Below are 15,168 nucleotides of genomic sequence, written 5' to 3' on the forward strand. Positions count from 1 at the left end.
ATGTACCATCAATTTTCAATGAAAGTACAAAAGCAATTCAGTGGAGATATTACAGTCTTTTAAAACAATGACATTGGAAAAAATTATTCACATGTGAAAAATGAACCTTAAACTAAATATAACACTATACAAAAGTTACCTAAAATAAATTATAAATCTAAGTGTAAAATGTAAAACTATATTACTATTAGAAAACATGGGAGAAAACCTTTGTTAATTGCGATTAGACAAGGAGTTCTTATACATGACACCAAAAGTACATAACATAAAATTTTAAAAGATGACTTGTTAGACTATATCAAAATTAAAAACTTTTACTGTGCAAACGACACTACTAAGAATGAGAAGACAAGCTACACAGTAGGGGAAATATTTTCGAATTATGTGTTCAACAAAGGACTAATATCCAAAATATTTAAAGGACTCTCATAACTCAACAATAAGAAAATAACCCAATTTCTAAAAATTGTGTAAAAATCTTGAATAGACAGTGTATCAAAGTAGATAAAAAGACAGGAAATGCATAAAAAGGTTTTCAACATCACACATTAGGAAAATGAAAGTTAAAAACCCAGATGTTGATAATACTAGGTACATACCTATTAGAATGGCTAAAATTAAAAGTCCTGATAGTACTAAGTCCTGAGTAGGATATAGACAACTGGAATTCTCATAATTGTTGGCAGAAATGCAAATTGCTACTGTTAAAGTCTGGCAAAGAGTTGTCAAGTTCTTTATAAAGTTAAACATTCCCTTACCAGATGACCCAGCAATCTCACTCTTTGGCATTTATCCCAGAGAAGTGAAAACATATAGTCATATACAAAAATCCTATACACAAATGATTATAGCAGCTTTATTTGTAAGAATTCCAAATTGGAAACAACCCAAATGTCCTTCAAGGGGTAAATAGATAAATTGTGGTACATCCACACAATGGACTACAACTATCTGCAACAAAAAGTTGAACTACTGACATGTGAGGCAACTGGATGAATCTCAAAGGTAACATGCTGAGTGAAAGAAGCTTGTCTTTAAAAGTTACATACTGCATGATTCTGTTTAGAAAACATTCCCTGAAAGACAAAACAATAATGACAGAGAATAGAACGGTGGTTTCCAGAGGAAGGAAGTGGGGGCCTGGGAGCGCGTGATCCTATGGGGATAGACAGACCCCTCTGTGTCCCGATTGTGATGGTGTGAACATAAATCTGTAAATGTGTTAAAATTATAGAACTGTGCACCAAAAGCGAGACAAAAGCCAATTTTGTTTTAGAATGATTTCAAAAATAAAGTGGAAGAAGTCATTTATTAACAAAACAAAGATGGTGAAACTGTTGGTTCCAGTGTCCAGGGGTTAGGTATATCCCTGCTTTCTACTTGGAATTGCTCTTGAATATATTATAATGTACCAGTAATACGTGCATTCCTACCAGCTTCACCCCCTCAAATAAAGGAGAGAAACTCTCTCTTGGCACAGGACAGTGTAGTGCGTGGAGAAAATAAACATTTTTAAACTTACACACATTCTTTAGCAATGCAACTTTGTTTATACCAACTCCTTTTCTCATTTTTTTTGGAGATGTTTTTGGTTTGCTTGGAAATAAACCTCTTCATTTCATAAGAGGTTGATTCCCATTCCCAGTCTCCCTTCAAAATAGGAAATTTCTCTCAGAGGGGAATGTAAGCCTCTCCCCTAGGATTCCTAAGCTTTGATCTGCATAGTAAGACCAGGGAGATTTGTTGGAAGGCAGATTCTTGGGACTCAGGTTCATTTTCTGTGGTGGAGCCCAGGATTGTCTACTTTTATATTTATTTATTTTGAAACTTGTTTTTCTTTCTTTTTCCTTTTTTTTTTTTTTTTTTTTTTTTGAGATAGAGTCTCACTCCATCACCCAGGCTGGAGTGCAGTGGCGCAATCTCAACTCACTGCAACCTCCGCCTCCTCGGTTCGAGCAATTCTTGTGCCTCCACCTCTCAGTTGCTGGCATTACTGGCTAATTATTTTTATTTTTAGTAGAGATGGGATTCTGCCATATTGGCCAGGCTGGTCTTGAACTCCTGACCTCAAGTGATCCACCCGCCTTGGCCTCCCAAAGTGCTGGGATTACAGGTATGAGCCACCACACCTGACTGGGACTGGGTATTTTTAAAGACACTCTTTTGATGAGTCTGTTTGGGGTGCTGTAGGGAACCTCTTTGAGAAAATCTATAGAGTCAGGAATTTAAACTTGTACTTTATCTGTCTGTCTGTCTATCTCCGTCTCGATAGCTCTCATTACTTGTGTTGAAACACATCTGGCTTCACCTGACTGTTTTAAGCATTGTACAGTATCCCACTGTGTGAGCGCATCTGAAGTCTTGCTGCTGCCACGGAAATCACAGTGCTGCTTCTCTGGGCTGTGCTCAGATACACTTTATTTCACATGTGTGCTGAGTCTTCATCAGCAGCCACTGCATGACATATGTGTCATTCCCAAACTTCAGTCTCATTGTTTTTGCTGAGAAGTTACTGGCCACCTTCTCCATTTTTATGTTTTCCATATATATTACTTTCTTTACAACAGACTTTTCAGTTATTTAAATTATTTTTTCTTTCAGCTTTAGATTTTTAGTTCATTTAAATGTTTCTTCTGTCAAAAATTCTATCTGTACAAAAAAATAGCCAGGCATGGTGGCATGTGTCTGTAGTCCCAGCTATTTCGGAGGCTGAAATGGGAGGGTCGCTTGAGCCCAGGAGTTCGAGGCTGCAGTGAGCTGTGATCGTGCCATTGCAGTCCAGCCTGGGCAACCGGAGTGAGACGCTGACTCAAAAAAAAAAAAAAGAAAAAAAGAAAAAAAATTCTGTCTGGTTGTAATTAGTGTGGAATTTGTATAAATTCTTTTTCTCAGATGTTTCAGTTGCGTTGTTTTGATTTCCACATACACGATAAATTTTTTCAAGACTCTGCTCTCTGTCCCGAGTCTCTCTCATAGTACCTGTCACATTGTGGGTCCTCTGGTTGTATTAGTTGGTTTGACATTTCCCATTTCCTACAGATTCCTCCCATGTCTCCATAGAATGCTACCCTGTTCTCCTTCATTAGATGCTAATTGAAGGAAAATATTGCTATATGAAAATAGAGGCAATGCCTTTTATCATATTTGCAAGTCAAGCTGTGAGGTGTGAATTGAATGTACTTGTGTATTGCTAATGTGAAATTCAAGTTTCTGTTTACGATAATGTTTTTAAAAGCTGCAAAAAAGTTGTAAAATATTTTAAACATTTAAAGCCAAAATGACCCAATACGAAGTAATTGAAACAATTTAAAAAGTAGCTAACATTGTATTAAACATTTACTCCGTACCTAGCACTGTTCTAGGTACCAAAGCACTTTCTGTGTATTAGCTCATTCAGTCCTCACCACAGCCTCCTGAGATACTTATTGTTAAACTCATCTGTAACATGGAATAATAATGAGACACAGAGCTCTCGCGTAACTTGATTAAGATTATCCAAACAACAAATGATGAGAATAATGATAGAGACAGCTTTCTATGACTGAGTGCTTTAAAGCCTCAGACACTGTGCTTTCTACTTTATCTCATCGTATCTGTGAATTAGGTAATCTATCCCCACTGGTTAGGTGAGGCAATGGAGGCTTAGTGAAGTGACGTGCACCTGATCATACATCTAAGTAGAACACAGCAGATCAGAATTTTAACCCATGGAGTCTGTTTTGAGAAGCCAAGCTCTTAATCTTTACTTTATCTACTGAAGATACCAAGTTCATCCTGGGAGAAGCTCTTGCCATGCGCTGGTCATTAGGCAAGGGTTATAGAGACGAAGTCCTGACTTTCAGCAGGCAAATGGCTGCACGCACCCTGATCTCTGGCTTCTGGATCGTTCTTCACAATGATAAACTGTCCTCTCCTGGAAGGAACTGGGGTGGGGCACAACAGCCAGGGTCCTTGATTTTAGAAAACGTGTTTTGTGGAAGCTCTTGGCCTCTTTTGGCCTCAGCCAAATGTGGCAAAATACAAACAGGCCAGGTTTCAGTGACTGCCCATCCTGTTCTTTTTCATACTGAAAGGATTTATTATGAGGCATGTGGCACATAAAATAAGGGTTATTTCTGCAAATTTGATTTTGATTTGATCCCTGATGAGTTCAACCTGTAATATCCCAAATCACCACTTTCCTCCACAGCATTTATGCTACTCTGTAATTACGTATTTACTGTATGTGTGGAGCATCCTTATCTCTCATAACCAACTGTTAGCGAGTGACACTCTCTCATTCACATTCTCAGGCTAAATCTTGGAAGCTTGCTTTTTTTAAGGGCTTCGTTATAGGAAGTTTGTCATTTCTTCTGAATAAGAACAAAGCTCACATTTTTATAAATGTTTATTGCTCTAATCACCTGTATGTGAATGTAAATTTGAAAGATACTAGATGGAATCCCAGTTGATAAGGCCATGGTTTTGTTCTTCAAAATGTACGCTTAATTCTGGGAAGGAAGTTGACATGGTTAAAGAAGGGATCTGCAATCCACAGTCTGCTAGGTTTGCGAAGTTTTGTTACAACACAGCCATATTCTTTCATTTGGGTATTGTGTCTGTCTCCTTTGATGTCACACAGCAGAGTTGAGTAGTAGCGACAGAGACCATCTGGCCCACAAAGTCTGAAATATTTAATAACTGGCCCTGCACTGGGACTGTTTGTTGACCTCCGGTTTAGAGAAGTAGAAAGTCCCCACCCCTTGATCATACTGAAGAACAGCTGCTGTTAGTGTTCTCGTGAATGTCTTTAGCTCTGCCTTCTCTGGGGAGGAAACAAGAAAGTTATCTTTTCATGAAGCATTTGTTTTTGGTGCCAACCTTATAATCTCATTCGTCGTTTTAATGTTTCTACAATTGCTCTGATAAAATTCTTTTAAAAAGTTCTTTAAAAATGCTTTTCCCAATATTTATACAAGTTACCAATCAAATGTTTCAGTCTTAATCACTTTTTGGAAACTGTAAGATTTTTGAGTCATATTTCCCACTTTGATGTGCCTTACTGCCACCAAGAACGTTCATTTTTTTTTTTTTTTAATCTGTTTTATAGGAGTCACTGAGGCGTATTCTTGAGAAGTGGCTTCTTGGGTCTTCATGCAGCCATGGATCTGGAAAAACCATCTGTTTGGGGCTCATTAAAACAGCGGACCAGGCCATTGTTGATCAACTTGAGCAAGAAGAAGGTGAAAAAGAACCCAAGTAAGCCCCCAGATCTAAGGGCAAGGCATCACTTGGACCGCCGCCTAAGCCTCTCGGTGCCTGATCTCCTGGAGGCTGAGGCCTTGGCTCCAGAGGGCCGGCCTTACTCCGGGCCACAGTCTTCCTACACCTCGGTGCCCAGCAGTCTGTCCACTGCAGGGATCTTTCCCAAGAGCAGCAGTAGCTCCTTGAAACAGTCTGAAGAAGAATTGGATTGGAGCCAGGAAGAAGCCAGCCACCTCCATGTGGTGGAAACAGACTCGGAGGAGGCCTATGCCTCTCCTGAGCAGAGGCGGGTGTCCAGCAACGGCATCTTTGATCTTCAGAAAACTTCCCTTGGAGGGGATGCACCAGAAGAACCAGAGGTGAGAACAGAGCTGGGCTCTCATTTTTTTTCTCTTTCTCTCCCTATCTCTCTCCCTTTCTCTCTTTCCCTATCTCTCTCTCCCTCTCTCCCTCTCTCTCCCTCTCTCTTTCTCCCTCTCTCTTTCTCCCTCTCTCTCCCTTTCCCTCTCCCTCTCTCCCTGTCTCTCCCTCTCCCTCTACCCCCTTCTCCCTCTCCCCGCTTCTCTCCCCACCTCACTCTGTCTCTCTCTCCCTCCCTCTCCCTCCCTCTCCCTCCCTCTCCCTCCCTCTCCCNTCTCTCTCTCTCTCCCTCCCTCTCCCTCCCTCTCCCTCCCTCTCCCTCCCTCTCCCTTTCTCTCCCTGTCTCCCTCCCTCTTTCCCTGTCTCCCTCCCTCTCTCCCTCCCTCTCTCCCTCTCTCTCTGTCTCTCTCCCTCTCTCCCTGTCTCCCTCCCTCTCTCCCTCACCCTCCCTCTCTCCCTTTCTCTCTCTCCCTCCCTCTCGCCTTCCCCCTCCCTCTTCCCCTTCCCCTTCCCCTCCCCTTGGAAAATTTGGTTAGGAGTTATTTTCGTGGTCAGCTCAGATGGGGAGAATGTTGTTTACAGGAATTTAAATTAATGCAATATTGATTGGACCCGGTGTTCCCATTAGTTTTAGGATTAACCTCTGGGCATTTTAAAGCTATTACAAATAACTCTTCCAGAATACTTTAGGACATTAAAAGCCATATTGGATGAATTCTCTTTTATCTGTCTCCTGGCAAAGAAATTAAGTGCATAACTTTTCCTGGAATTTTTTTTTTTTTTAAGTGTATGTTTGTCTCTCTCACTACACTGTTGCCCAGTCATACCTGTAGACAAACCATGCATATGATTACTCCTAAGAAGTGTATGAATGTACGTCCCCATTTGACTGCCTAAGGATTTGAATTTCCTTCTGTTTTACACGTGTGTGTGCACTTACCTGTGAAGGACTTCATATGCATTCTTTTTAAAAAGGTTAACAAAACTTTAGTGTTTCAATACAGTTAACCAAATATAGTGACACAAATATTCTATTTCAAAGGTGAGTATAATTTAAATTAAATCCCCAGATTACCAACTCATGATTTAAGTGACTGATGTAATTAATTATTTTTAAAAAGTCTGTCATTACTGACACTGAAGTAGGTTTCCATGTTGAAGTAAGGGGTTACTTTTTCTGTGTTCCAGGTTAGTGTAACAATTGCATAGGAAACTGGTTGTTCAACTTGGATTTTTAGTTTCACTTTAGAAACAAAACTAATTGCTTATTCCATATATTGGGGTTTCACTGGAGAAGGGACCATGGATGTTTGGAGGCTATCATGGCCTTATGTGTTAGCAAGCATTACTGTATTAAGACACCACTACTCATAAATGACTTTAACTGTTTTTTTATTTGGCATTACATTTTATAAAATCCATTTTGTAAACCTTTTCTGACTTTTTAGTTATTTATAATTTTGAAATACATGTTTCTACTAAACAATATGCAAATGAAGTAGATTATTAAATCAGGTCAGTATAAGGAAGGTAACATGTTGAATTATATAATAAAGTTAATCTTCATCTATTTTTTCTTGACCAGAAAATACAAGTGGGCTTCTTGGCTTTGATATGCTAACATTTTCATACTCAGAAGGAATTTTTTTGAAGCAACTGCTGTTAAACGATTTAGAACTTTTATTGTCGTGGCCGGGCACGGTGGCTCATGCCTGTAATCCCAGCACTTTGGGAGGCCAAGGCGGGCGGATCATGAGGTCAGGAGATTGAGACCATCCTGGCTAACATGATGAAACCCCGTCTCTACTAAAAATACAAAAAAATTAGCCGGGCGTGGTGGCGGGCGCCTGTAGTCCCAGCTACGCGGGAGTCTGAGGCAGGAGAATGGCACGAACCCGGGAGGTGGGGCTTGCAGTGAGCCAAGATCGCACCACTGTACTCCAGCCTGGGTGACAGAGTGAGATTCTGTCTCAAAAAAATAATAAAAAATAAAAATAATAAAAATAATTTAGTAATAACTTTTATTGTCTTTGTTGACCAAACAGAAATATTTGATTGCTACTCTAGGCCAGGCAGTGTGAAAGTTGCTATTGGAAATAGAGGTGGGTAAGAAAGTGACTCTACCCTCCAACTATGATTTTCTGGGAGATCATACACTACAAAGCAGAGCATAAGAGCCAACTGGATATCAGAGCTGTACCTGCAAAACGTTTCAGCCTGGTCTCCTGGCAGCTCATTGGAAGGAGGGGATCAGTGTGTGGAAAATGAGAGCATGTTATCTGTGGAGCAGTGTCCAAGTTGGCACAGAGGATAGTGTGCTTGCCAGGTGATGAAAGCTGGTGATCACAGGCCTGAAGTGTGGATGGGTGCTGTTGGGGTGATGAGTGTTTTGCTCTACCTGGATTGGAGGCTCTGGGAGTTTTGTGGTGTGTTGTGTGTCTGGAAGGGTGGGCTGGTCCATGATAGTAGATGAGGGGTTGTTGGGTTGGCTGTTTTATCTTCTGCAGGCTAAATCCAGAAAGCTTAGAATAGGCAGATTCCTTCAAGAATAGGTTATTCTGGTCATTTGATTTTCCCTTTTAATGCAACCATTTTTTTAATCTTTGTTCTCAAAAATGAATCTTTTGCTCCTCTTTTTCTGACCTAGAAAGTACAAAACAAAGACCAAGACTGATTCTACCGTTCAGGGTTGAGGTTCTCACTACTTGAGTGCCATAGATTTGCTGGGTGTGACATGCTTGCAGAGGACAGAGGGACAGGAGTGCTGCTGATCAGACCCCTAGGATCCCTTGCAGTCTAGGTCTGCCTACCCACCTCCCTCCTCAGTGGCTCCTCCCCTCAGTCCTGCCTGTTTGAGCTGGGCCTGTCCCACTACCCAGTCTGAGTTCCAAAAGTGAAGAACTTGGAGTCCGATATTTAAGGGCCTGTCCCACTGCCAGTTTATCACATGGTACAGAAGAGGGGCTCCCTTACTTATCTTCTCCACTAGGCTGTGTTAATCTGGAGGATTGGCGTGGCTGGGGAGACACATTTGTCTTTGTCTTCTAAGAGTATAGCTTCATGCCTTGCACATAGCACATAGCGTGTGCTCAGCTGTTATTTGTTAAATACAAAAACAATGATAGCAATGTGTGCATTCAGGTTACTTGAGTATTTGTTCTGTTTTTCCTGTGAGTTTTCTTTAGTTTATGATTTAATTAAAATCAACATTTGCGGTTTTTGAAAAACTCAACTTCATTTTATATGATAATTGAAATTAGAGGTTCAGGCAGGTGTAAACTTTTTAGTTGAAATTTGATGTTGATTTTAACTCTGAATTCATCATTTCTGCTTTTTTTTTTTTTTTTTCTTTTTAACGAAGAGGGAATTCCTGCAGAATTCATGTCACCTGAGAGTTTGGGAATTGGTTCTTCTGTATTATAGATCTGGCTTATCTGTTTCTTCCTAGTTAATAGCCAGTGACTTTCTATACCTTTTGTGGAATGGGGAAGAAACGAAGAAGAAGGAAGGAGTTGGCATGTGGCAAGCCTGGTGTGGAGCAAGGATAATCAGATTTTTGTCCAGTGTTCTCAGTTTAACTTACTTTGCTTTTAGCTTTCCAGAGGGGTCAAGCAAGGAGTGAGCATCTGTGGCCTGAGGGACCCCTAGGACTTTGCCTCCTCTGTTGTGTACCAACGCTGCTCTGGTGCCAGGTTAAGCCTGTGGCAGTGGGACAGGACCTCAAATATCAGCAATGTCTGAATTCTACAGTCACCTCCAGGCCCACCAGCATCAGCAAAGAAAGTGAAGTGTTTGTCTACTGTTATGGGGAAATGGAATGATGGGGCAAAAGAGGAAAGTAAGGATGAGGGGCAAGGAAGAAGGAATGTGAGAAACAGGACAGGCAGAGCCTAAAATATTGCAAGTGCCAAATCCAGCTGTGAAACCAAAAGGTGAGAATGTACGCTTAGAAGAAAGGATACATTGCTGGAAGAGGATTTAGCCAGACTTGAGCTCTGGATCCACACCCTACTGGATGTCTCATAGGAACCTGCTTTCAACTTGTCTTGACAGAATTCACTGTCTGCCTGAAGAACCACCTCAAACAGAGACCATGATTTCTTGGCAATATCACCATTATTCACCTAGTCGTTCAAGCCAAACACCTGTGAATAATGGTAGACTCTTACTTTCCCTGCTTTTCATGTTCTGTGGGGTCATCATTTGTCATCTCACATGTTTCCTCCTCTCTTACCTACCGTATTAGTCCATTTTCATGCTGCTGATAAAGACATAGTGAGACTGGGCAAATTACAAAAGAGGTTTAATATGGACGACTTACAGTTCCACATGGCTGGGGAGGCCTCACAATCATGGCAGAAGGCAAGGAGGAGTAAGTCATGTCTTACATGGATGGCAGCAGGCAAAGGGAGAGAGCTCGTGCAAGAAAACTCCCTGTATTACGGTTCTCTAGAGGGACAGAACTAATGGAATATACATATATATATTCTCTCTATATATATATGAGTTTATTAAATATTATCTCACATGATCACAAGGTTCCACAATAGGCCATCTACAGGCTGAAGAGCAAGCGGACCAGGTTCCAGAACTGAAGAATTTGGAGTCGGATGTTCGAGGGCAGGAAGCATCCAGCATGGGGGAACAGTGTAGGCTGGGTGGCTAGACCAGTCTCTGTTTTCACATTTTTCTGCTTGCTTATATTCTAGCCACACTGGCAGGTGATTAGATTGTGCCCACCCAGATTAAGGGTAGGTCTGCCTTTCCCAGCCCACTGAGTCAAATGTTAATCTCCTTTAGCGACACCTTCACGGACACACCCAGGATCAATACTTTATATCCTTCAATCTAATCAAGCTGACACTCAGTATTAACTATCACACTTCCCTTCATAAAACCATCAGATCTCATGAGACCCATTCACTATCACAAGAACAGCATGGGAAAGAGCCGCCCCATGATTCAGTCATCTCCCATGGGTCCCTCCCACAACATGTGGGAATTATGGGAGCTATAAGATAAGATTTGGGTGGGGACACGGAGCCAAACATATCATCTACCTCATATTCATTCTGTTCTACTGAAATCCTTCCCATTCTTCAAGGCCTAGTGGAAACCTTCTCTGTGGTGCTTTTTCCAACTGTGTGATGAATGCAATAATCAGCCTGCCTTCATTTTCATAGCATGTCATTTTTACTCTGAGCACTAACCTCAGTCTGTTTTGTGGAGAAATCTGTAGAGAGAAGGGATTACAACAGGCAGAGGAGGTAGAGAGGGGAAGGCAAATTGGTTCTGGGCAAGGGTGTCACTGAGTAAGTCCTTGAGAAAGTCTGCATGCACGTACTCACTGTCCAGTGGTCATCTAGCTCAGAGGACTGACTCATGATAACCAAATGGTTATGAGTCTGAGCTATAAATGATAATCACAACTAATTTGCCATGAGAATTAAATACTTTAAAGACTAGGCTGGATGTGGTGGCTCATGCCTATAATCCCAGCACTTTGGGAGGCCAATGCGGGTGGATCACTTGAGGTCAGAAGTTCAAGACCAGCCTTGCCAACCTGGTGAAATCCTGTCTCTACTAAAATATGCAAATTAGCTGGGCATGGTGGCACATGCCTGTGGTCCTAGCTACTCAGGAGGCTGAGGCATGAGAATTGCTTGAACCTGGGAGGCAGAGATTGCAGTGGGCTGTGATTGTGCCCATGCATTCCAGCATGGGTGACAGGGCAAGATGCCATCTCAAATAATAATAAAAAACTAAATACTCTAATGTTCTTTCGATGTAAACAGCTCATTCTTCATTGTTGTCAAATCACACAAAAAGTCCAATCATAATCAATGCCTACTTCATTAACCAGTTAGGAGAAATTATTATCTCAGGGCCTGGAAATACTTGAAATGCATTTCCTCCCCACAGTCAGCCTTTAGGAGAAGTCACATGAGAATTGGGAAAATTGGTGCAGGGATCGGCACACTGCAGGGAGAATGCATGGGCTCCCTGCTGAATGGCATTTCATACACCATCCATCTCACAATAAGTACTGAGCCACAAATTAGAACTTGACATACTCACACTTTGTCTGCTAGGGCCACCTTTATCCATCTCTCTCTGTGAGCCCACTTAGTCCAGGAAGCCTGGATTTTAACATCCTGTGGCATAGGCTCTCTCTCCTTCCTTCTGAACAAGTCCAAACTTTTATTGAGGCTTCCTGGCATGACCTCTCCCTTTTTCTGATTGATACACTATTTCATTAATTGTATGTTATCACTTCAGTAAGGCTGATATCTTATCATGGTGGCCTGGCACCCATATCGTCTCCTTTAGGTGACTTTGTACGTCTGGATGCTGATGGATAAAGAGTCATTGCTTAGATTGAGTTGTGTCCCCCAGACCAAGTTCTTATGTTGAATCCCTAACCTTTACATGACTATTGAAGATACGGCCTTTAGGAGGCGATTAAGGATAAGTAAGGTCAGAAGCGTGGAGCCCTGATCCAATGGAACTGGTGTCCTTATACAAGAGAAAGAGACACCGGAGGTCTCTCATTCTCCACCATGTGAGGACACAGTGAGAAAGGAGTCATCTGCAAGGCAGGAAGTGGGTTTCTATTGTTTAAGCCACCTAGTCAGTGGTGTTTTGTTATAGTCGCCTGAGCTGACTAACTCTGGTCTTTTAACTCTTTTAGCCTCAGAGGACGATCTCATTGCTCTTCACCAAGACTTGTGGCTAAAGAGGAGGTGAGAGCACCATAGACTACTGCCACATACCAATATCTCCACACACATACACACACATGTGGATATATATGTATGGGAGTGTGTGTGTGTGTGTGTGTGTATATACATATACCTTTATATAGGTGTGTGTGTATACACACCCAGTTGTTTAGCAGTCAGTCTCTCTTGTTAGAGTATAAGCTCTTGAAGAGTAGAAATGTCATTTTTCTTCTTCTCTCAGCCTTTCTGCAAACCTTGTTTATATGGTATGCATGTATATTGATTCATATTATCACTGTAGTTGACTTTCCAACCATTGCCAAAGGCTCGAAAAGTCATGACAAATTTAGTTGCACTGGGGAAGGGTGATACATGGAGTCCCTAGGTGGTTAGGGCCCTAAAGAAAGGAGTTTCCAAGTGTCAGACTAAATGTGATGAAGCTAAAGTTAAGGGAACTCGGAGGAAGAGGAACTTATTTTTTATTTTTTTTCTTATCTGGTTTTTTCCTCCTCATTTTCTCCTCTAGTCAGCATTCTCCTAGTACTTATTTTACAAGACGCTTTTAACATGCGTTGTAAAATTAGCTAAGTATTTAGAAAATGCATATGGTCTATTCTGGTTCTTGCTGTAGGTGCTGATGGGGAAACTGGGATTAGACACAGACCCTGGAAAAAATGACCAGCAATACCAACCACTCTCTACTCAGTGCTAGATAACCAGTTGAGATAAGTGGGGGAGGTTATTCTGAGCAGGGTGGTCAGGAAAGGCTTGAAGAGAACTCCTTTTGAGAATGAGTAAGACTCAGATAGGCAGAGAATAATACAGATTAGTTAAGTTTGTCTATGGGGCTCAAAAAATATGAAGGCCTTAGCCTAGTACCTGGCAGTCACAAGCACCTAACAAGTGCTCACTGCCATGATTATGGTTGTATTCATTAGTGTTTATAATTATTTTTAACATTGCTTATTTTTCAGAATGACATAGAAGTTTGGGGAATTTTAGTGACTTGTTTAATGTCATCCAGCTAGTAAGTGTCAGAGACAGGATCTAACTCCAGGACTGTCCGAATCCTGGGACTGTGCACAGAACTATGTGTATAACATGAGTTTGGAAGTACAATTCTGCAAATGGGAGAACTCAGAACTGGAGATCAAAAAAAGTTGATCACAAAAGGAAGACATTTATTTTTCTGTGTCCACTGTGTCCTTTTAAACACAAGGATAATTATCAAGATTGAATGGGCTCATTGTCATGGTCAATAACTAATAATTATGAAAGAAAGGATCATTCTCCCTTCCCATAATCCATGTAATTCCACAATGGGGTATGTCCTTCCCTGACATTTCATTTGGCAGTTGGAGTTGTGAATAACTAGCTTTGGCGCGTGCTTACGTGGGTGAGTTGAGTGATTTAGAGAAGTTCCCCAGTGAGATATTTTCAGAAATTGCTTGGCAGCTGCATAGTTTCAGGTTAGTGATCACAGAGAAGCAGAGTGAAAAACCACAGAGGAGAGGAAAGGACCTCCAGGTTGCAAAATTAAACAAGTACGTCAGTTTCTCTACACTTCAATGACGTAATTTTTACTATTTTTCTGTGATCTTGAAAGTCGTACCTCAACATGTGATGGTGTGTCAGAGAGGCAGGTGTGTCAGCCACATCCCAGGGTCCATCATGGGCTCAGTCTCCCTGTTCTTCTTCCTTCCCTTCTTTCCTTTGCACCTGTTAAATGCCTGCTTGTGTTGATGCAGATCTAGACGCTAGGGAGACAGTAGTCAACAAAATAGAAAAAAGTTGCCTCCCTCATGGAGTTTCCACTAGGAAAGGTGGCATGCTATAGATATAATCAGAACATAAAGTGTCATGGAGAGAAAGAAAGCAGAGTAGGTGCTGGGGGTGGGAGGTGTTATCATTTTGTACAGAGTGGTCAGGAAGGGCCTCTTCCGAGAAGATAACCTTCACTCAAAGATATGGAGGAGGTGAGGAAGTGGATTGCGTGCATAGCTAGAGAAAAGCCTTCCAGAAAAAGAGAAACAGCAAGCATAAAGGCCCCAGGATAGCAAGAGTGTCCCTGATGTTTCAGGAAGAGCAAGGAAGCAGTAAGGCTGGAGAAGAGGCAGTGAGGGGGCAATGGGAGGAGATGGCAGAGAAGTGAACAGAAACCACATCATGTAGGGCATCATGTATCCTGTCAGGCAGCTCTAGCTGACCATCGCAACTGCTTAGTGCACTGAATGAGTGGGATGCACAGGAACCCCATGGGCTCAATGCTGCATCGCTCATAGGGCAGAAGGAATAGGCAGCACGCGGGCAGTGCTTGCTGTGCCTGCTGTAGACACTGGGTATGGCAGTAAGTCCAAGCTTTGCCTTGGACAAAAGGTATGGAGAAATGGCGCACAGGCTGCTGGGCTGTGTGCAGAGGGAAAATGGCACCATCCCGAGGCTTTGTCAGCCAGTCTCTGACTTTGTCCTAGTCACTTTCGCTGGGGAATGTTGGAGGGAGCTAAGAAAGGGAGTCAGATTACTGACCACCTTCATCAAATTCTTTTCATCCATTCTTCCCAAACACATAGGCTGTTTTATGACTATTGCTAATATAATTAATAATAATAAATAATAGAATAGCAACACCAATCTAATACTACTTACTGAGGGTTTATGTGTAAGGAACTCTGCTAATTTCTGTATAAATATTATCAGACCGGCCGGGCGCGGTGGCTCAAGCCTGTAATCCCAGCACTTTGGGAGGCCGAGACGGGCGGATCACGAGGTCAGGAGATCGAGACCATCCTGGCTAACACGGTGAAACCCCGTCTCTACTAAAAAATACAAAAAACTAGCCGGG

The 15,168-nt window shown here is 41.8% G+C and overlaps 1 protein-coding gene across 2 annotated transcripts in view; it reads left to right on the plus strand.

The window, feature by feature from the left end:
- Positions 1-5,097: 5,097 nt before the first annotated feature.
- Positions 5,098-15,168, plus strand: part of MCTP2 (multiple C2 and transmembrane domain containing 2) — a 196,192-nt gene continuing 186,121 nt past the window's right edge. For both annotated transcript variants that reach the window (XM_025391701.1, XM_025391702.1), the window contains exon 1: positions 5,098-5,603. In XM_025391701.1, the coding sequence (XP_025247486.1) occupies positions 5,142-5,603 (462 nt within the window). In that variant the 5' untranslated portion in view covers positions 5,098-5,141. The remainder of the gene's footprint in view (positions 5,604-15,168) is intronic.

This window comes from Theropithecus gelada, chromosome 7b (assembly GCF_003255815.1).
Source record: "Theropithecus gelada isolate Dixy chromosome 7b, Tgel_1.0, whole genome shotgun sequence".
Lineage (NCBI taxonomy): Eukaryota > Metazoa > Chordata > Mammalia > Primates > Cercopithecidae > Theropithecus > Theropithecus gelada.